This window comes from Sminthopsis crassicaudata, chromosome 6 (assembly GCF_048593235.1).
Source record: "Sminthopsis crassicaudata isolate SCR6 chromosome 6, ASM4859323v1, whole genome shotgun sequence".
Classification (NCBI taxonomy): Eukaryota; Metazoa; Chordata; class Mammalia; order Dasyuromorphia; family Dasyuridae; genus Sminthopsis; species Sminthopsis crassicaudata.
In genome coordinates this window covers 257098709-257121022 of record NC_133622.1, presented here as the reverse complement: position 1 = coordinate 257121022, position 22314 = coordinate 257098709, and the positions used below count along the sequence as shown (strand labels likewise).

Sequence of the window (22314 nt, the reverse complement as noted above, 5' to 3'; positions counted from 1 at the left end):
AGGGGGCCTCGTGGTTCTTAGGGGTGAGGGTCCCCTCGGAGGACCCGAATCCCCCAGAGTTGAGTGTCCGGGTATGTTAGGGGCCTGGCTCGAGGTCTTGGGGTCTCTTCGGAGCTCTGGGCCCCGGGGCCCTAACCGCCGGCCTCTGCCTCCAGTCTGGCTCTTCCGAGAAGAAAAGGTCCACAGTCTCTCAGTTCCGGTCCCCCGTCTGCCCTCCCGACTCCGCTCTTCTCGGAGTCCGTAACCTGGGCGGGGCGGGGCGGGGCGATAGCACAGCAACCGTTACTAGGGAAGGACCGGGAGAACTCGCTCCGACTGGAGCCAGGACCTCATGAATATTCAATTAGGTTAAATAGCCTCGCCCCCCTGTCGTCATGGAGACGGGTCCCACGCGCTCCCTGCGGTGGCCGGGCTGAGGCCCGAGAGGCCGAAGCAGGGCCACGTCTGGGGGGTGGGGGGGCCTGGGGCGGTGAGAGGAACTGAGGCGGCTGAGGTAAGGCGGAAGCGCATCTTCCCAAACCTGCCCCTTGAGGATGGCCCCCAAAGAGCCAGACTTCTCCAAGGAGAGCCGCCCCTAGAGACAGAGAATCTCCGCCCCTGAGGAAGTCCGAGGCCCCGAGCCCGCAGCGTTCGGGTGCTGTCCGCCGCCCTGGCTCCTGCTCCGAGCCCTCCCGGGCCGGGGCCTTAGCTCGGCGGCCACACCTCCACTCTGGGCTGCGCTTAGGGTCCAGATGCCCGTCCTGCCCTCCGGGATTAAAGCAGCCCCTCGGCCATCCCGTGCCTTAGGGGGCCAAGCAGCAGCAGACGGGGCGGCCTTCCGCGTCCATGTGCACGACTTTCCCGTCCCTTCCAAGGCCTTCCCTTCTGGCAAAACGTGTCCGGTGTCCCGGACTCCAGGCCCTTGTTCATCCCGACTGCCCCCCTCCCGCGCTCAGCCCTGAATGTCCCATTGGCAGTCCGGGGGGCTCAGATCTGAACTGGGCTTAAAACCAAGCTTGAAAACCTGGGAGGGAAAGGATGAAAATGACTGAAAGAAAAAGGGGAGCGCATGGATGTGGACTGTGGAGATAACGAGATCGGTTTTAAACCCGTTGAATTTCAAATGTCTGGGACCTGCGGTTGGATTTGTCCAGTCGGGGAAAGTGGACCAGATCAGGTGGGATATTGGGACCAGCTACAGAGATCTAGGTAATGTGTCCCCTAGGGGAGCGGATGAGATCACCTAGTGAGAGGGTATGGAGAGAAGAAAGGGTCCAGGACAGTGTCTGGGGCACACCTCTGCTTAGTGGGTGTGAAATGAGTGATGAACCAAAAGAGGAGGCCGAAAAGTGGGTTTCCTGAAGGAAAGGCAGTTGCTTAGCAGAGAAAGTTGCTCCTCGTTGACTAGTTAGTTGATCAAGGTGATCAGGAGTGACAAACGCTCCAGGGAAGTCAAGGATGACAGATCACGGCATTTGGTTAGGAGGTTAGTGTCTCCATTGGAGCCTGGAGAGTTTCCGACAAAGGATGAGGTTGGAAGCTGAAAGTCCAGAGATTTGCAGAGTGAGAGGAAAGTAAGTGGAGGCACCCACTGTAGACCTTTTCAAAGGGTTTGGCCACAAGAGGGAAAAGAGCTAGTGGTGATGAGGCTCTGGTCATCACCAGTTATCCCAAGGTTTTCTGGACCATATTTGTAGGCAATGGGGGAGGGGGAGGGATCCAGGAGCAGCAGGAGAGTCTGAAACCCAGTGACTGAGGGCCGGATAATAGATGGAGCAGTGTACTGAAAAAAGGGAGAAGGGATGGGATCCCATCCACAAAGGGGCCTTGCCTTGAAAAGGAGAGAAACCACCTCTTCATGTGACACGGGGAAAGGAGAGAAAGTAGGAGAGGATGGCAGAGGAGTGAGCAGGAAGGAAGAGGCAGCTCCTGGCCAATGGCTTTTCTGATGAGCAAAATGAAAACCTTCCGATAAGAGGGAAGGGGGAGGAGGCTGGAGGAGAAAAGGAAGATCCACCACAGCCTCTGTGCAGATACCATGGAAAGATTACTAGGATTGCTTTGCTGCAGTGAAGGCCCAGAGCAAATGAAATCATATCAATGGGCTCCCAGGCAGCCCAACTGGACTCCTCTGGCTCTTTTCAACACCAGAATGCAGATGGTGAGAGCCATTGCCATCTCAGGCAAGCCATGGCCGAGGGTAGAGGGTAGAGGAGAGCATAGAGCAGAATTGCTATAGGGAAAGAAGGAGAATGGAGGAGAGGGAGGGAAGGGGAAGTGACAAAAGAACTGGAGGACAAAGCGTTTTAAAAACAGTAAGTCAAAGAACTGGAATGGTCAACAATTATGATCTATTAAAGGAACTCTGGAGTTCTTGAACAAGGAAAAAGAACAACAGTTCTGGGCAATGGTCAGACAAAGAGACGAGAGAGCTTATCTTTTCATCAGGAAAGGCTACTTGTGAACATGTCTGTTTGAGGCTGGGATGGAGTGAAGGAAAGGAGATCGTGGGAAATTAGGGCATCTGAGGAAACATTGACATACATGAGAAACTTCCCTTAAATGAAGGCAGAAGGTGGGGAGGAGAAACAGCCTTGGGAGCCCGGGGTTGGGTGTTCCTTATAATTGCCTCAGGATCTGGATGATGTGATGAGATATTTGGATGAAGGAATCCCAACAGAAGAGTTTATTAGTGGTGGTGGTAGAGGAGGAGCTTGGAAGAGGTCATTAGCAGCCAGGGGACTTCCAGCTCTCCCACTGTATTATGATTTTAAAGAAAAGTTCGGATTTGCTCCTATAAATGACGCTCTCAAGCTCGATTTAAAAAAAAAAAAAAAAGGTAAAAAGTTTTAAACAAGACAAGGTACAGACAATTTAGATTTACACAAACAAATAGAAATAAGAACAATTAACAACATGACAATTATAGCAGATAGAGGAAGAGAATACATCACCAATTCAAGGGAACCTCAAAAACTCAAGTGGCTGGGAGTCCCGTTTCAACCTCAATCAACTTGAATTGTGTAAAGATTTGTCCGGGCGAAGCGTCCTCCCCATGGATGAGACTCAGCCATGGCTTATAACATGGGCTTTTTATATGTTTTCAGACAAAGAAGGCTCCTGGCCAAAACTTATCTATATATTCATGTTGACTCACTCCAAACCCTTGAAGCTGGGCATGTTTCCTTATCAATTATATATGCACAGGGAGGAAGCCACCCAACCCTAAGCATAAGCATGTCCAAGAATGGCTAGTTCCTGGTATCTATTGTCAAGGACACACAGAGTTTATGGAACGGTCAAGTTCCTATAATTTAGAAGCTCAGGCCTGTTAGATTTGAGTGAGCTTATAATTCTAATATGAAATCTTAATTTCTTATTCACCCACTGTGACCAAGTCCAAGTGCAGTCAATGCTGGGCAGTGTGGCCAAGGAGGCTGATGTCCCCAGGGGAACAAGACAGGTCTCAGAGCCTAAAGAGGGAAAGAATAGGATTTGGGACTCTTTTCCTCATCCTGATGGGTTTACAGAGGTTTTGTAAAAATTGTCTAGATTTTTGTTACTCTCACTTATTTGAGCATTTTTGCATCTTCTGCAGTCCTTTCAAGTTTGAAAGTTCTCCTTTGTAAATTCTTTGTTCCTGTACATCTTTAACTCTTGCTTCTTTAGGGAATGTATAACATTAATGATCTAAATAATACATCTTATGGTTTTTAATCGACGTATTTGTTACAAATATTTTCTCCAATCTGCCTCTTTTCAGGACGATGACTTTTATGGTCCAAATCTTCTTATCTTTTATAGAATTAAAATCATCAATTTTCTTACCCATGATAATGTTTGTAAAGTACTTCCAACAATGCCTGGCTTCCAGCAGGCCTAATAACTTAGTTTCCTTCTTCCCCTTTCCTTCGGTTGAATAACCAGCTCATGCTCATTTTCTCTGCAGTTTTTAAAACCAACGGATTTTTCTGTCATTGTCCCAAGTTATATGGTCAGGATCCGTCCCCCATTGATACCCCCCCATTATTTTGGGCCACACAACTGTAATTCCCCATACAATTTTAATGCATGATCCTCACCTTCTCCATGGTTTCTTAGCCAGAGAGATTTTGTATGTTCTCTAGTTGGTGTTATTGATTGCTCTCTTCACTCTTCCCCCCAATGCCAGTTTTCTGACTCTTGCTTTCCAGGACACAGAGAGATCAGTTTCCTTTGGAGAATGTCTGACTTTGGGCCCCTCACACATTGTTCAAGCTCAATTGATGCCTGAAATATTACCAGAGTGACTTCCTAACTGGTCTTCCTGTGTTCTATCTCTTCCCTGTCCAATCCATCCCCAGAGATGCCAAAATTCAGTTTCTGTGCCATTCCCCTTCCTCCCAATGGTTTACCATTAACTCCAAGGCGCTTTCCTTTCTCTCTCTATCCTTTGCTCTGGTCCAGCCAAATTGGCCTACTGGCTGTCCCTTACTTTGCAGCTCCATCTTCTGCCTCCCCACCTTTGCCCTGGCCACCCCCCATGCCCAGCGCGCTCTCCTTCCTCAACTCAAACCCCCCTTTCTGCAGGAGGCGCTTCCATGTTCCTCCAGAGGCACTGAGTAAATTCTCCTCTAAAGTTTCTTTGTCTCTACCTCCTCTGTATCTCATAGATATCTGTGTACATGAATGAACTACCTGAGGGCAGGAATGAGTTTTCTTAGCACAATGCCTTGCAGACTATACTTAATACAGTAAATGTAAGTTTCTTGATTGAGAGAAAGCTACCAAGTCCATTGGTTGGGCTTGGTATCCAGAAGAGCTATATTTGAATCCTAGCCTAGACACTTACTTTCTGGGTGACCCTGGACAAGTCAACTTTTATTCTTCCTGCCTCAGTATTCTCATCTGGAAAATGGGGAGTGTTTTAGCACCTGTATCATTTATTGAATTATTGCAAGATATAAGTTAAGGACAGAAATGGAAAGTATTTTGTGAACCTTGGACAGCCTGAGAAATGGCAAGCATTTTTTTGGCTCTCTGGTAGTTCCTCTTTTTCATAATTTTTCTTGATATTCTTGTCTACTTTTCCCTATGAATTTTATTAGGATTTTAATTCTGTGGAAGAGCCTACTGCTACTTTGACTGGTATAACATTAAATTCAGGAGATACTTTGGGAAGGTTTGCCTTTGTGAAGTTTTCTTGACCTACCCATTCCGAAGGGAACAAATATATTTCATTCAATTCACCAGAAATTTATAAAATGCATACTATGTGCCAGATGTTGTACTGAACCCTGGAGACTTAAAGGCCAAAAGAAAAACAAGCCCCACCCTCCAGAAGCTTTCATCCCACTGGGATGGAATGGGAAGAGATCACAATGATATAGCTGAATAAATAGAAAATTGAGGGGGGGGGGCAGCTAGTTGGTGCAGTAGATAGAGCACCAGTCCTGAAGTCAGGAGGATCTGAGTTCAAATATGGCCTCAGACATTTAACACTTCCTAGCTGTGTGACCTTGGGCAAGTCACTTAACCCCAATTGCCTCAGCAAAAAATAAATAAACAAAAATTAAAATTAAATTAAATTTAAAATTAAAAAACAACAAATTAAAAAAAAAGAAAGAAAGAAAGAAAGAAAATAGAGAGTAGGAAGAATGCCCAATTTGGAGACCAGCTTCAACTAAGATGGTGCAGCACTGAGCAATGTGATCAACTACTGGTTCTGGGTCTGTTTCCTCATGAAAAGGTCTCTTCTAGTTTTAGATCTATAATCTATGATACTCCTAATTAGGTAGAGAGGAAGTTAACAATTAAGAATTGGAGAGGGGACTTAAGAAGTCACTTCTAGGAGTTGGCTGATGAACTGAACTTTGAAAGAAGCTAGGGATTCCATAAGGCTGGGAAGAGAAGCAATATTGTTCCAGGAAGACAGGAGATAGAATCTCTTAATAGCTGGAAGATCAAGGAAGTCCTTTGTGTACAGAAAATACAGAAAGGGAAGGGAGTTGTGAAATGTTAAAAGGATTCTTTTCCTGCATTTTATTCATTGTTTATTTTCCTTTCTTTTTTATTCTTTAATTTATGTCATTTATACTTGTTTATTCCTTGTTTAGTTTATGTATTCCTCATGGTATTAATGTTACTATTTCCTCTTCTAAATGGTTACTGATACTAAATGGTTTTACTAAATGGTTACTGATTAAATGATGAGTAGTAAATTGAGGAGTAAATTGTGGTCTAAACAAAGATGGTTCTGTTCCTTTTCTCTCTCTCCTTCCTTCCCCAAAGTAACCAATGGCGGGTTCGGCAGCAAAGGAATTTGCTACTTAATGCTGTATGGAAACATAGTCTTTATTGATTAGAATGGAAACACCGGAGAGCAGGTGGGCAAAATGGCTGCATGGTACAAGGCCATTTGCAAAGAGCAGATTCCAGTTCTCTCTTTTATGCAGTGATGTAGGGAGGTTCCTGAGAGTGATGTAAATTAAGATAAGGATTCTCTTGTTATCTTTTGAGTAGAGACAGAAGTCTCTTCCCAAAAAGGAATTTCCTGATGCCATTTGGTCTATCTGAGCAGATTAGAATGGGGGCTGTAAAACCCTGGCCAGCTCAGAGAGCCCAAACTAGTTTGACCACATCTTGTATCAAAGATCCAAGTCCCAAAGGAAGTTGGAGATCAAACAAAGAATACCAAAGGGGCTACCGCCCTCAACAGTTACTATGGTTTTATCTTGTAGATCTGGTCTCTACTTCCCTTTTTCTGTGGTGTATTTCACCCCTAGAAATGCCAATTCCTGAACTTGATAGGAATATTATCCCTCAATAGGAATTTTCCTGTGTTCCTGTTTTTGAGGCTCCTCCTCCTCCTCCTTAGATCCTTTATTCCATTTGTCATGAAGTATCTCTGGATCTATGTCTCCCCCTGATTCTGGGAGCTAACTGCCTTCTGGAGATCTGACTCCCTTTCTCTCGAGGCAGGATGCTCTCTATTGAAGTGCAATATTCTCAGCACTCAGAGATAGTAGTCTCTCTAAGCCAAATCCTGGTAGACCTGACCCACTGGAAGATTCTGGGTCCCATTGTAGAATATCTATTTCATCATGAAAACATTCTTCAGTGGGATTCCCTTCCAGAACTAAGTTGAGATTTCCCCCCTTTCTTCCCATGTTTCATCATCTCCTCCATTGCTACCTCAAGAGGAGTCTTCTAAAGGCTAAAAAAGTTGGTTTTCTTTCATTGTTAACTGTTGACTTAATCAGGATGCATCACACAAATTCCCTTCTATCGTCTTACTTTCTGGTACTCCTCTTTTATGTAGTTTGCCAATCCGCACTTTAGTCCCACAGAAACAATGGTTCACCTATGGATAGGGTGAGATGAAGTAAAATCTTTGGGAATTCAAGCCTGTTCTTTGGTTCTTCCATTTAAGCTCAGGTTTCATCCTTGTCTCCACATGGGCTTTTAGAGAGAAATGTCTTATGGTCTCTCTTTTGTTGTGTTGTGGTGACAGTTGTTAATTGCTTAGGTATTTATTTGAATAAGCTCACCTTCCTTGGTTGTTTACCCTTCTTGCATTTCTGTTTACAAAGCAAATAATCTGCTCAAGTTTGTTTTTCTTTGTAGTAAAGTTTCAAATGCCTTTTTTTAACTGAATGGCCATAATTTTCATTAGTGATTAAGCTCCTAGTTTTTCTTCTTGGGGTGGAGGGTGGGCAGATTTCATCTTGGGTTGCATCTTGAGGTCCTTTACTCTTTAGAACATATTCCATTTCCTCTTCCCCCCTCCCCCCGCCCCCATGGTTTCTGGTGAGTGAACAATAATCTCGTATTACTCAAATTTTCTTTTATTTGATGATCTTCCATTTAAAATCTTTGGTGGCTTCCTCTCACTTCCTGTATGAAATAGAAATTTTTGTTTGTCTTTTTAAAAGCCCCTCATCAGCTGACCCCTTTCTACATTCCAGTCTTCTTATACCCTTGCTCCCTCTTCAGGTACTCTGTGATTCAGTAATACTGGCCTCCTCAACATGATACTGTATCTCCTGACTCAGAGCATTTTCTCTGGCTGTTTGCCATGCCTGGAATGTTCTCTCCTCATCTCTGCCTCTTGGCTTCTCTTGCTCCCTTCAAGTCCCAACTAGTCTCACCCTTTACACGAAGCCTTCTTCAGTCCTTAACCTTAGTGCCTTCCCTCTGAGTGCCTTTCCTATTGAGTCCTTTGCCTCATTTGAGTGATTTTTTTTTTCCACTTGACAAGGTGGTGGTGGTGATGGGGGCTCGGCAAAGTTGAGTTCTCTTGCAAACCTGTTTGCTACTTTCCATGGTGCATGGGGTTGTGGCTGAGAAGAATTTGTTTCAAGGCCCTACTTTATGTAGCCTGTCACTACAGGAGTCTGTGGGGGAAGGGATACTGAGTGAGCTCATGAAGGATTCCCCTTCTCTGCAGTTTGTTCCTTGATTTATTACCTCATTAAAATTTTCAGTGTCTTAGCTCATAGAGAGAGCAGAAATTGCTTTATCTTTTGGACATGATTCCCATGAATTTGGGTGAAAATGTCTAGTCCTCCATCATGGTGGTCATGTAACAGAAAGTTCAGTTTTAAATGCCAAATAGCATTTTGGTGAAGTAGTTGGTGACTTCATCTGTCAAGACTCATGATGACTATATGAAGAGAATATGATGGGAGAAGGGAAGAGATACAGAGAAAAACAGACAGAAAGTTTTACCCCAAAACCACTAACATCACATCCACAGACACTGCCGCCTGCTACTTTGATGCAAGAGTGGGCAAAAGTGGGGGTGGTAGAAAATCTACTCTTAATTAGGAACAATCAGAAGCCACACACTTTGAGACAAATAGCTTCTGAAAAGCATCGCATGTGGTGTGTCTTTAATAAGAGATCTGGACCAAATACTGGCTCTGCCACCACAACTGTGCAGAGCATAGAATTGAGCTCGGCTTCATCTTTAACATAAGGGGCTTGGACTAAATGGTTTCCGAGGTTCTTTTGGTCTCCAGGTCTATGACTGAAAGTTATTAATAATGTCTTAATCGCCAAATCCAATGGTCTGTCTTTTCTGCATCTTCATTCTCCTTGTCCAATCTGGTGATTGCTCTCTCCTCCTGAGTATTCTTCCTCTTTACATTTTTCAGGACTATCGCTCCCCTCATGGTTTTCTCTCTTCCTCTCTGACTGATTCTTCTCTGTCACCTTTGCTGGATCCTCCTCCAGATCATGTGTTTTAAGCACTGGTGTTCCTCAGGTCTCTGTCCCGGGATCTATCTCTTCTCCCTCTATTCTGCTTCATGTAATGATCTCATCAATTCCCATGATTTAATTACTATCTATCTCTATGCTGATGATTCTCAAATCAAAACTTATCCTGCTCTATCACCTCTTTGCTGGCCTCCGATCTCACATCTCCAACTGTGATGTCTCTAACTCCAGATATCTTGAATATGATGTCCAGTAGACGTTTTAAACTAAAATACATCCAAAACTTATTTTCCCTCCCCCAATGTCTCTCTCTCTCACACACACACACACACACACACACACACACACACACACACTCCTTTCCTATCACTGTCGAGAGCAGCACCTCCTTTCAGTTTAACCCTTCACTCACAACCTATGAGTCATCCTAGATTCCTCACTATCTTTTTACCATATCCATAGTTTTTGCCAAGGCTTGTCAATTTCACCTATGCAACATTTCTTGTAAATTTCACCTCTGCAACATCTCTTGTCAATTTCACCTCTGCAACATCTCTAGTCAATGATATCTCTGGTCACTTTCACCTCTGCAGCATCTTTTGCAGATTTCACCTCTGCAATATTTCTCCTGATCTCACCATCTCTCCAACATCCCTCTTCAATTTCACCTCCACAGCAACTCTTCCACTACATTGCTTCTTTCCTCTGACCTTGCCCCTACCCTGGTGCACACCCTCATCTCCTCATTGGACTAATGGACTATTGTAATGACCAGCTGGAGAGTACCTGCCTCAATTTCTCCCCACTCCAATCCATCCTCCACTCAATCATCAAAGTGATTTTCCTAAAGCTCAGGTCTGACCATGTCACCCTCTTCTTCCCTGCCCTCCTTACACTCAATCAACTTCAGTGGCTCCAATCACCTCCAGGATCAAATATAAATCCTCTGGCATTCAAAGGTCTTCATAACCTAACGTTCCCACCCCAAATTTTCTAATCTTCTTACACTTTACCCCCTCCTCTCTGTAAACACACTATAAACAGTAAAACTGGCCTCCTCGGTATTCTTCAGAAAAAAAAAAACAATAAAACAAAAAAATAAAACCACTCCATTTCCCAGGTCTGCTATTCCCATGCCTGGAAAGTCCTCCCCTTCATCTCCACCTCCTGATTTCCATGTTGGAGGGAGTTTTCTCCTCTGAGTTATCTATATTAATGACACCACAGGTCTAATTTCTATCTCTATATTACCTAATGAATAATGATGGCTCACTGTTCCTGATGCATTTTATATCTGTTCCTTATGTATCTTAAATAAATATCTTAACCTCTATCAGAGATATATTTTGTAAAGACTTTTCTCAAACAACTGATTTTTTTCTGATTCTGCATTGATTTGGTTGATGTGAAAGCCTGCCTTGTCTTCTTTCTTTCTTTCTTTCTTTTCTTTTTTTTTTTTTTTTTTTTTTTTGAAGTATATTTAAGTGTATTTTTTGGTACAGCGAAAATCAAGTGAGGAAATTCCTTCAACCTATGCAGATTAGTAACAGTCTTGCAATTTATGGTATTAGAGTGTTTTGTGTAAATGAAATATTTTTTTAATCTTCCATGATCATGTTTATATCTTTTATCCATTCTCCATTAATTTTTTGTGGTGTGATCATTTATATTTAAGTCATGTATTCATTCAAAACTTATTGCGGTATGAGTGGTACACATAGCTCTTAGTTTAAACCTAATTTCTCTCAATTTCTCTATTTTCCACATTTCACAAATGTTTTGTTGAATAGGGAACCTTATCCCAGTAATCAGTGTCTTAGCATTTTTCAAATGCTTTGATTTATAGGAAGACTACTACTTCTGCTGAGATCCTCTTAATTTAACCTAAGATACCATTCACCTTTTGAATTCCAATTTCCAATTTGTTCCCATTTCCAATTATTAATTCATAGTAAGTTTATAGTCGACTAACTCTCATCTTTTTTCAGATAATTTGTTGGCCCACCATATTTCTCTTCCATTTTGCAGAGGAAGCAGTAGTTTTTTGTTTATTGGTTTGTTTTTTTGCTGAAGCAATTGGGTGGGGTTAAGTGACTTGCCCAGAGTCCCACAGCTAGGAATTGTTAAGTGTCTGAGACCAGATTTGAACTCAGGTCCTCCTGACTTCAGGGCTGATGCTCTATCCACTGTGCCATCTAGCTGCCCCACAGTAACTTTTTTTTTTTTTTTAACCCAGATATCTGACTTTTCCTTTGTCTATATTAATCTACCTCTCATTCAGTTCAGCGTAGTAATCCAGCCTATTGAGAATTTCATGGATCTTGAGAGTCATCCAGTGTGCTAACTACCCTCCCTATTTGACATTACCTAGAATCCTTGTTTACTATGTCTTCTAGCTTAGCTCACTTGCAGAAATAGTATTCCTGATGTCATGTCACCCTCCATTACCTGCATTTTCTTCTAGATTTTCTGGATCTTTTTTTTACAAATTCAAAATGCTTTAGTATTTCCCTCTGCATATACATTGGTTTCTCTAGACAACTTCATTGGAATTGGTTCTTTTTCTCATCTTCGGAATTTCCTTTTTTCTGAATATAAACCATGGAAGCATGGCCTTTGGAAATGAGTAGGTAGAGGGAAGGCAGCCAGAGAGATACCTAAGCCCTGGTCTTGGACTTAACTGGGGACAGATTACCCAAAGTGCTCCAGACCTTAAGTTTGCAGTGGTTTGTAAGACTAAGAAGAGGAAAAAGAGAACCAGAGAATGAAGGTAAATCACCAGAGGATTCATCCTAAAACATCTGGAGGAGAAGCCATTGAAGCTGGGGGTGGAGGGAATGTTCCTACTATAAAGAGTGGATCCCTGGTCCAGAGCTGGGAACAATGGGGATGACGTGAATGGTGGAGAGGGAGCCCCCTGGTGGAATTCTGGGGGAGGTGAGAAGAGTGTTTCCTGGGTGTACACCCTGGGAATGCCGCCATTGTCTTCAGCCTGTGCTCACAGGTTAGGCTTTTTCTTCCCTACAGTCAGATGACTTAAAGCTCTCCTCTGAGTACCAAGTCCCCACGAAACCAAGGAAGTAAGAGATCTCCTTGACCTCCTAATGTTCTCTTAACATCATCAACTGCTGCTTGGCTTTAATGTAGAGAATCCTGCCCCAGAATCCTGCCTTCTTACAGTGCTCTGTGGCGGGCAGGCTTTTGTGAAAGACATGTGGACTTGTTCCGATACTAGAAAAGCAAGTCTATTTTTATCCAGGTGTTGGGTTACTGATGAATAGTTGGAAATATCAAAGGATGAAGGTTCAATTAGTGACCAGGGCCCTGAGCTCACACAGATGGGACCATTCCTGGGGACGACTCCAAGAGCACGAGTATCTATTTGGATTGTTGCTCCTTCTGGAGTACTCCCCTAAAATCCTTAAATATATTCATGGGATGGCTTGCATCTCACATTACTCATATTTTTCCAAATGAGAGCAACAAGGTTCCCAATTCCAACAGAAGCACTTAGGGCACTAAATGCATATTGGGTATGGGACAGTCTTTCATTTCAACCTCTTTCTGCCTTTGTCTCCCTAAAAGTACATAACAGAGAAATTGATAAATAGAACCAGGAAAGTACTCAAGCAACCCATTTGACTACCCCAGGGAGGTAAATTTAAAGGACCAAGCAACTCATGACAGCATCAGAAAATGGTGGCCAAGATCCAGATTTCTTGCCCTCCTGGGACATGGCTCTAGTCTTCCAGCTATAGGGGCCACATGGGGAAGGGAATCAAGTTTTCTGCTGATCAATGCCCCAGATGCTCAAATTTGAGAATTCTTCAACCAGAGATTAGCCAAAAGGTGACATCCCCAAAATATGTCCCCTCAGGTCACATGCATCTTCAGGAGCTCTAGTTGTTGGCAAATACACAGAAAAGGAAACCAGAAGGAAGCCAGGACTAGAAGTCTATGCATTTCCCTCTCTGGCACTTGGACATGCACATACAGTGGATCTTTTTCTGAAAATCATCAACTTTTCCTAGTTGAGATGGGGAGAAGAGAAGGAAGAAAGAAATCTGCTTCCATCAGCCTCATTTGCTGCACTCTGGGATAAGGTACAGGGTGAGGGAATAAAAAGGGAAGGAGATAGAAGAGAATGAGGGAGGAAGGGTAGAAAGACAGAGACAAAAGAGGAAGGATGAAAGGAAAGATAAAGAGGGAGAGAGGGAGGAAGGGTGAAGAGATGGAGAGGAGAGAGAGGGAGGAAAAAAAAAAGACAAAGGAGAATATACCCTGGAGAAAAGGAAGAAAGAAGAGAAGAAAGGGAGAGAAAAGTGAGGAGGAGGAAGAATGCATGCAGAGGGGGTGAGAGAAGAATGGAGAAAGGAGGAAGGCAGAAAGTAAAGACAGGAGAGAGGGGGGGAAAGCAAGTGCTCCCCATTTCTGAAGGTTGGAAGGGGCTCAGACTCAGACATTCAAATACAAAAGGGAGTCCATTCCAGATTAAGGGAAGAGGTCTGAGGTTCACTTAGAAATGAGAAGGCCAGAAAATGTGGGTTTGGAAATGTTTGCTTTCTTTGGATGGAGTTCAGAATTTACAAATATTTGGACCTGTCCAGACAGGTAACGGGAGGGGCCCCAAGGCCTGGGCTGCTGCCACACCCACTGGGCTCTGGGAGACTGACAGAATTCCCCTGGCCTGTGGCCTTCTCATTCTTCCCAGGGTGCCCCACGTCGGGCCACCAGCCTCACTTCACCTCAGGCCCCTCTCGGGTGCTGACAGGCTGCACCCCCAGACCCACCCAAATCTCTAGCTCTGGTCTTCTTCCAGATTGCCCCCGGCTGCCCAACGACATGCTCCAGCCTGCCCAGAGTCAAGCCTGCTAGACTTGTCAGGAAGCCTCCCCAAGGCTGGCTCGGGGTCCTCAGTGGACCCCGAGCTCTGCCTGGACTCTTTCCCCAGGGGTTCGCATTCTCCCACCCCATCAGCGGCTACTCCTCCCAGGGATTCTGCCCCCCTCCCTAGCCCCACTGCCTCCTCCCCTGTGCTGCACCCCCCAATCCCTCCTACTGACCAGCCCCAGGTTCACAGACTTGCTTTGCTCATCTCTCTTTCCCCTTCCTTCCGTCTTGTGGCTCAGGCTCCCTCCCTGTGTCACAGCTTCCCTCCCTGACCAGCAGCAGCTGCACCTTTATTCCGTGTCATCAGCCCCCAGAATTCCTCCTGGAACCCTTTGCCACTTCCAGGCTCTCCCTGAGCTTCCTCCTTGGAGGGTCTTTCAGTCCACAGGCAGCACGTTTATGGTGATTTCCCCCTTGGGGACAAATCCATATTTAACCCCCAGGGTTCAGGATGCCGTTCTTTCCCATCTCGGGGAGCTCTTCCTTCCTCAATGAGTGCAGGGCCAGATTCTCCGGCCTTTCACCCTCACTCCAGTCCTTAGGCCTGGCGGGAAGAGGCTGGGGCTGGGGGACTCCCACACCCCTCAGAGGCCCCTCACCCGCCGCTCGGCCCTCCCTCAGAGATGACCAAACCTTTGCAGCCTTCCACTCTCTGAAGCTTCTTCCCCCCTTTCCCTCTTCGTCCAGTCCCTCGGCCCCTCCTCCCCCTCCAGATCCTCAGCTCTGCCCAAGCTCTGGGCTCCCTTTCCCGCTCCTGGTCATTGTTATTAAGGCCGTGCGCCACTGAGCATAAATTAGAGGATATATAATTCTCGTTCCACAGTTGTTCTTCTCCTGTAAGCCAGTCAAGAGCCCCCTGCAGGGCTCTGTGCGCTCGCCTTTGGCCGCTTCGGGGATTGATTGTTTTCCTTTCTTTATTCCTAGATGTCTGGACCCATCTAGCTAACCTGAAGACAGATGTTCCCTCTGTTACTGACATCTTCCCCATTGGTCCTTTTGCTCCTGAGACTTCGGGTAATTTTCTTTCCTTTTTTCTCTGGAACTCACTGACTCCTTCCCCTTTGACTGTACGGCTGGACCTTGAAGGCGCCTCCATCTCCTCCCATGTAGGCAATTCGGTGGGTCAGCTAGTGAAAGTGTGCTTCTCACTGACTCCAGGCCTGCTGGAAATGACTTCTGGGAGATATGGCTGGTCTGGACCTTCCCCAGCCCAGGGAAGGGGGGCAGGATTGAGTCATGTTCTAAGTACTGCCCGAGCCCAGGGACCTCAGGGGGCTTCTCCGTGTCTTAAATGGGGCGACAACCGAAATCGCTTTGTATCTTTTGTGAGGTTCTTATTTTGGAGATGGTGAGGGCCAGAGGCGATGTCCTAGTCTTCCACCTTGCTGTTGTTCACGTGACTTGGAAGTTAAAGTCCTCACCCATCCCAATTCTCCTTTCCAGTTTTCATGCAAATTCTTCACCTTCCCTCAACTGGAGTTTCTGTAGTTCCTCATCCAGAATACTCAAGACCCCCATCTCTGTGCCCCAGACTGAAGTGCCCATCTCCTTGCCTTGTCCCCTCAGAGCCCCTAAATTCCCTCACCAGCTAGTTCCACTAATTTTTTTTTTCCCTGAGGCTGGGGTTAAGTGACTTGCCCAGGGTCACACAGCTAGGCAGTGTTAAGTGTCTGAGACCAGATTTGAACTCGGGTCCTCCTGAATTCAGGGCTGGTGCTCTCTCCACTGCGCCCCCTAGCTGCCCCCTAGTTCCAGTTTCTATGTGACCTCTTGGGGTCTTGTTGCTCTGTCTGCTGGTCTTTCCACTTGCCTTTTCTCACTGTGGTTTTTTTTTTGGGGGGAAGAGGTGAACCTCACTTGCCTCTGGCCCTGATTCTCTCTCTTTTGTCTCCAGGGGTAACTCAGCTGCATATGGACCGTTCCTGGGATAGAGGCTGCCACGGTCCTCGGGCAGGAGCAGCCAGTGTGCATGTGACTGAGCTGAGCTGGCACGGCCTCCAGAACCCCAGGCCCCTGATCAAGGACGATGGCATTGCCGAAGTGCTGCTGGAGGAGTTCCTGTCTCCCTCCAAACTGGTGAGTCTGGCAGCCCCACAGCTGGGCTCACTCCCTGCCTCCTCTGGCCTCCCTGACTCCGGAGCTTCCAGCTTCAGCCCCTTCCAGGAGAGCCTGGCCAGACCCCCGAAGGAGCGGTGCCCCCTTCCACTCCTCAGGGAGGAAGGGGCTTCACACTCTCAAGAAGATGCCCAGTGCCACCCGAGGCTGGCCCTCTCCCTTCTGAGCAGCACTTCCAGGCACCTGAGCCTTGGCCCAGCTAGGGCAGCTGTCCCTCAGCTGGTCTCCTTGCAGCCTTTCCCCTTTGTTCTTCAGGGGTTCTGCCCCCAAGTAGTTCTGCACCCCTGTGGGTGGGGGGGCAAGAAGACCAAATCTGGTTTTGCTTCAGCCCAAGAGCCCCCCTCATCCTGAAGACACTCAGGGTGCCCCGGGGGCTCCCATTCTCCAGGCTCTTTTCCTCCAACCCATCTTTCTACTGCACGAATCTCTTGTTATTCTTCCCCCTACCTAAGGGGGTCGATGTTCTTAAAACATGGTGGGCAAAACGGAGGAGGCTCTCCGGTGGGACCCACCCGGGCAGAGGGGCCACCATCCCCTCCTTGTTTTGGAAGGCGAATCACTGTACACGAAGGCCTCTCCCAACACACACTCCATCTTTGTCAGATAAACTTCTGTCCGAGCCGCCTGCTTCTTGATTCAAGCTCGCTGGTGTGGGGGTAGGAGGGGGCCTCTGCCCAGCAGCCGGGCAGCGAGCTGTCTGTGGCAGATGTCTGTTTGCAGTAATCTGTAGATATAGGGGCAAGGACCTGAGAGGTTTCCCATGATCCTGTGTCCACAGCATTCCATCCTGGGGCCTGCTTCAGCCTGGCTTCAGCCTGCCCCAAGCTCCAGGCCTCCCAGTGCCCTCTGCCCCTTCACCCTTTCCAGTTATGTCTAAGAGCACACATTGTGGGTCTCTCCTCCCTTCCCTCTGCTGCGCTTCATCTTGCCCTAGAAGAGTGGGAGCTCCTCGGGGACAGGACAGGTTTCTATCGGTATCCCCTGCTCACTGCACTACAGTGCCCGCTGAGGATTGCCACTCTGTCTCTGTCTGGGTCTCCCTCCCCTCACTTTCTCTCTCCTCTCTCTTTCTGAGTGTCTGTATGGGTCTTTCTCTGTCTGTCTGTCTTGTCTCCTGTCTCTGTGTGGGTCTTCCTCTGTCTGTCTGTCTTGTCTCCTGTCTCTGTGTGGGTCTTCCTCTGTCTGTCTGTCTGTCTGTCTGTCTGTCTGTCTCTCCTCTCTCTCTCTCCTCTGTGTATCTTCTGGCCTCCCGATCCATCTGTTGAGCTACTGATCTCTGTGTTCCCTGATGTGTTCTAGCTACTGAAAATTCCAGGCAGAAGGTAGTCCTGATGACTCTTTCCTAGCCAGGAGGTCAATCACTGGATGTCAGAGCTGGGAGGGAATCGCCTCTAGGGGAGGGCGGACATGCAGCCTCTGCTGGCAGCCTCCCCTGGGAAGGAGAGTCCGGGCTCCTGTAGCCGAAGCCCCCCGTTGCTCTTAGAGGTTCTGTGGTGAGCAAGTTGTTCTCAACGTTGACCCTAAATCTTGGAAACTTCCTCGGTGGGGCGCTGGGGCACCCAGCTGGGGCCTTATGCTTCATCCCCCTGCCCACCCTTCAGGTGCTCTCCTGGCCTCCCTGAGCCTTCCCACCTCCTTGCCACCCCATCTTGAGCTGCTCCTCCAGTCAGTGAGTCTATCAGGGAGCACATTTATTAAGCAGTTAATATGTGCCAAGCATTGCACGCCCCAAGGAACAAAGACAGAACCCGTGTGGTGAGAGAGACAAGAGGAAGTCCCTGAGCTTTAGGAGGTCGGACGAGGCTTCTCGGAGCAGGATCGGATCTTCCCGTCCCTGACTCCCCTCCCTGGCTCTCTCAGTGTGACTGCTGAGCTCCGCGCCTGGCTCTGGCTGGTGACAAGGGATGGCGAGGCAGCCAGCATCTAGGAGGTGCTTCCGAGGGCCAGCGCCAGTAAAAAGCAGCTCTCACTCTATCAGGAAGAGGGAGCGGGCTGGAGAAGGAAGGAAGGGGGGGAAGTGAGGAAGAGAATGCAAGTTGGCCGGCCTGCGCCCCGCCACAGAACAAGACCCTAGAAGGGACTCGGCAAGAGGCCCCAGTGAGCCAGCTGGAGGGTTGGTGGGTGCGGAGGCGGCTGGAGGGGCACAGGCAGGGTGAGCGCCTCTGGTGAGCGGGGGGCTTGGTGCTGCTTCCTCTCCAAGCCCAAACTACCACTTGGCCATCCCCTACTGACCTGGGATCTTCCTGGACAGCAGCCTCCCCATCGCCCCTGCCTGGCCCAGCTACCAGAGAGGTCCTGGGCAGACCAATCCCTCCACTCCGCCTCGCTCTGATCCAGGCCATGGCCATCCCTCCAGTGCCCCGATGGGGACGAGGGGGAACGTCCCAGGGGGTCCACACGGACCCTTCTTCACCACACAACGGCCACCCGCTTTCCGCAAGGGCTCTCTCCGGCTCGCCGTTAGCAAGCGCGGGCCTGGGCAGGGAGAGGGAGGCGGAAGGCTTTGCAGGGTTCAACCTGTTTGGAAAAGCGATGTAGAAGGGAGGGACCATGGATCTGTCCTCGGTGGGTGGGAGGGGGAAGGATCCCTCGCTGCGCGCCCGAGACCCAGTTGAGGCCCGAACGCGAAGGCTCCCGTTTGTGATTTCCTCCGGCTTCGCCGGGCGGCCGAGCGCAGGGACGGGGGAAGCGAGGGGGAGGTTTGGGGCTCACGGATGGGCTCTCGGGGGAAGGGGGAGGGCTGTGGTTTGTGCCCCTCTCGCTTCTGCTGCTCAGCACCCCCTCGTCCGGATCTCCCCCTTTTATCCCCGTTCTCGGCCTTTGGAGCCTCCGCGTGACTTCCCCCCTTCCTCCTCCTCAGCAGCTTCTCCCTCGCCTGGCGCCCAGGGACCCGGAGGACCGGGTGCCACGAGTCCGAACCAGAGTGATCTCTTTTCTCACAATCGCGCCTCCCGCCCGAACTTCGCGCGCCCGAACGCCCCATCCTCCAGCCGCCGCGCTCGTCCCCACTCTCAGCTTAGGGGTCGCCCTCCAGTCCCCCCTCCCCCTCGCTCATTTCTGACCGGTTACCTCGAGATTATGTACCATCCCCTTCTCTGCACGCGGACGACCACCCAGCTCCAGCCGCAAACGTGGGCAGCAGCGTCGGGCTTGGATTTGGTTTCCGCCCCGAGCACTCCCCGCTCTGCCCCTAGCCTTCCCTGCCCAACTTGGCTTTTATTGCAGCAGGAGCCGCGTCACCCCGGTGCTCGGGAGCTGCCTTCGGAGTCAGTGTCCTCTGCCTTCCCTCCCCCTCCCAGCTCTGTCCCTCCCCGCTCTCGTTCCGCCTTCCATCTGCCTGCTGTGCCCGGAACCCCCGTGTGCGTCCCCTCAGATCTGGGGGACCCCACCCCGGCTCCGCATCCTTGTACGTGTCTGAGTATGGCCCCGCTCTCTCTGGCGATCAGAACTGGAGCTTCTTGAGGGCACAGATTGTTTGGGCCTTTATTTTTATCCCCATCCCTTGGCCTGGTGCCGGCCCCAGCGTATATTTGCATGTCCGTGTAGTACAGTGACTCCCCCGTGAGGCCCCAGTGGCCAGGACCGGGTCCCAATTATCACCCGAACACGGTCCGGCCGCTCTCCAAGACACGTCCAGGATGGGTGCTGGCACAGTCCCCTAGTCCTTTCCCTGAGTCCTGGGAGGCAAGGGTGCATCCCCATAGATGCACCAAGGGGAAGAGAAAACTCCAGGTGAGGGATGGGTGTCCTCCCCACAAACAGCCTGACCTTCCACATGCCGACCCCGGGCTCCAGTCATCTGCCCAGATGGGTCCGAGAAATCAACTGACCCCTGGCGGAAAAACAGGCAGCGATCGGATTTTCAGCAGCAAACATGGTTTTGGGGGAAGCCATCTGTCTCCCCTCCCTGGAGGGGATCAGAGAGAGACCTCTATGTTTGAAGGAGGGCAGTGGGGACAGATCTTGAACCCTGTTCCCAAGGGCCCCCCCAACACCTCTCTTCCCGGGGCAACAACCAGAGATGCTCGATGTCTTTGGTTAAGTCTTGTCCGAGACCAAGCTTTGCCCCCAAATCATGACAATATAAAGTGGTACCTCTGGACTCCCGAGAGGTCATTGCCGAGGTAGGGTGACTTCGCCCCAAGGGGCCTAGTTTGGGTCTGCCTCAAATGGGAGCATAAGGAACAAAAGGGACACCGGAAGGAAGCCTGACAAAGGCGGGGTAAGCATTAGGGAGTCTTCATTTTGGGGGGGAGAAGCTGGGAAGACTAGCAAGTCGTCCAACTCCTCATATCCCGGTTGGCTTTTGCAGCAGGCTCTGGCTCAGGTGGAGGACCTACGACAAGTGACAGTGCTCGAGATGTGTGTGGACACACGGGAGAACAGTTTGGGAAACTTCGGTAAGAAGAGCGTCTGCCTCCTTCCCCCCACAGCACACATACAAGGCCCACATGTGCAGGATGGCCAGCCGTGGCCCCCGGGGTCTTAAAAGGGCTTGGGCTCCACGTAGGACATACAGACACATAAAGTCACACACACACACACGTGTGTACTAGCTTACGCGTGCCCATCGGCACAGACACCGGCTATAACATGCACAGATCACACAGACAGACACGGGGAAAGAGTCCCAGGGTCATCAAATGTCTTAGTCGAAAGGTAGATGAGGTCATCCTAGTGTAAGTCTTGAGCCGTGAATCCTCATTAGTCAGGCAACAAACTCTGGTTCCGCATTTCTCTGGGCCAGCCCGTGCTAAGTGCGGACTCGGGACACAGAACGATAGGTCTCGGTCCCTGGGGAGCTCCCAGGCTAATGGAGGAGAAGACACACCAAAAGCTGTGGACAGACCCGCTTAGGAACAGGATAAATGGTGGCGGGCCCAGAAGGAAGGCAGTGGGAGTGGGATGATGACAAAAAGAGGTGGGTCTTAGCAGAGCCTGGAAGGAGGCAGCTGGGAAAGCCAGGGGGCATGGCAGGCAGAGGAGGGCAGCTCGCGGAAAGGACCGCAGGGGCTGGTGACGGGCGCGTGAGGAGCAGCGCTCGGCCCACGGCCCCTCACCACCGGGCCACCTCTCCCTAAAATGGGGCTTCCAGAGCCAGACTTCTGCTTGCTGCTGTCAGATCAGCAGCGGACTCAGCCCCACTGTCTGTCCGGCACCTTGTGGGAGAGGAGGACCCTTCCCTCGGAGATCTAAATGCCTGGCTTTGGGTGGGACTCTGTTCTGGGCTGACATTCAGAGGAGGAAACACGTGCTCATGGACAGGGAGGGGTGACAGGGAGAAGCTGGAAGGAGAACAGAAATATGGGGAGTGGGTCCACAAGTCAGCTCAACAAACATCTCTTCCTCCTCCTTCCTCTCCCTCCTCTGCCCTGCCTCCCACCGTCCTCCTCCCTCCTCCTCCTCCTCTGCTTCCTCTTCCTCTTCTGCCTCCTCCTCAGCCTCCTCCTCCTCTCTACCTCCTGGGGGCCTAGGAGTCTCAGCCAACATCCTACCTGTAGCAAGAAGCTCTTCTGGGGCCCTCGAATTTTAGTGGCTCCCCCTTGGGATGATTTATGCTGCCAACTGACAGATGCTGTTGATTGTACCTACTTGTCTGCTTGTCACCTCCCTCAACTATGAGGTCCTTGGAGGGCAGGGTCGGGTTCTTTGTGCCCCTCCCCCCTTTTATCTCTTTTTATGTTTGGCATACAGTACATGCCTAATAAATGTCTGTTGCCTGAGTTGTTGATAGATCAAGTAACATTATCTCCAGTTAAAAATGGGTAAACTGAGGCCCAAAGTCAGTGTTCTTTCTGCTCCAGGGCACTGTCCCTGACCATGCCCGGTCCTTTCCTTGCTCTCTCCCCCCTAGGGGCTGGAGCCCCAGGAAAACGCTTTTGTTGCTCAGCCACGTCTGACCCTTGGTTACCCCTTTGGGAATTTGCTTGACAGAGATACTAGAGGGTTGGCCCTTTTCTTCTCCAGATCATTTTGCAGATGAAGAAATTAAGGCAAACAGGGTGAAGTGACACAGCTAGGAAGTGTCTGAGGCAGGATTTGAACTCAGGAAGATGTCGTCCTGACTCCAGCCTCGGCACTCGGCACTGCGGTGCATCCTAGCTGCTCAGGGAAACACGAGCCGCTCGG

The 22314-nt window shown here is 49.1% G+C and overlaps 1 protein-coding gene across 8 annotated transcripts in view; it reads left to right on the top strand.

Moving 5' to 3' along the window:
* Positions 1-349: 349 nt before the first annotated feature.
* Positions 350-22314, top strand: part of LRRC56 (leucine rich repeat containing 56) — a 40726-nt gene continuing 18761 nt past the window's right edge. The window contains exons 1-5 of one of the 8 annotated variants that reach the window (XM_074274640.1): positions 350-493; positions 13058-13283; positions 14995-15084; positions 15965-16146; positions 20498-20585. In XM_074274640.1, coding sequence (XP_074130741.1) covers positions 15982-16146; positions 20498-20585 — 253 coding nt within the window. In that variant the 5' untranslated portion in view covers positions 350-493; positions 13058-13283; positions 14995-15084; positions 15965-15981. The other 7 variants (XM_074274642.1, XM_074274641.1, XM_074274643.1 and 4 more) reach the window with 7 other exon arrangements.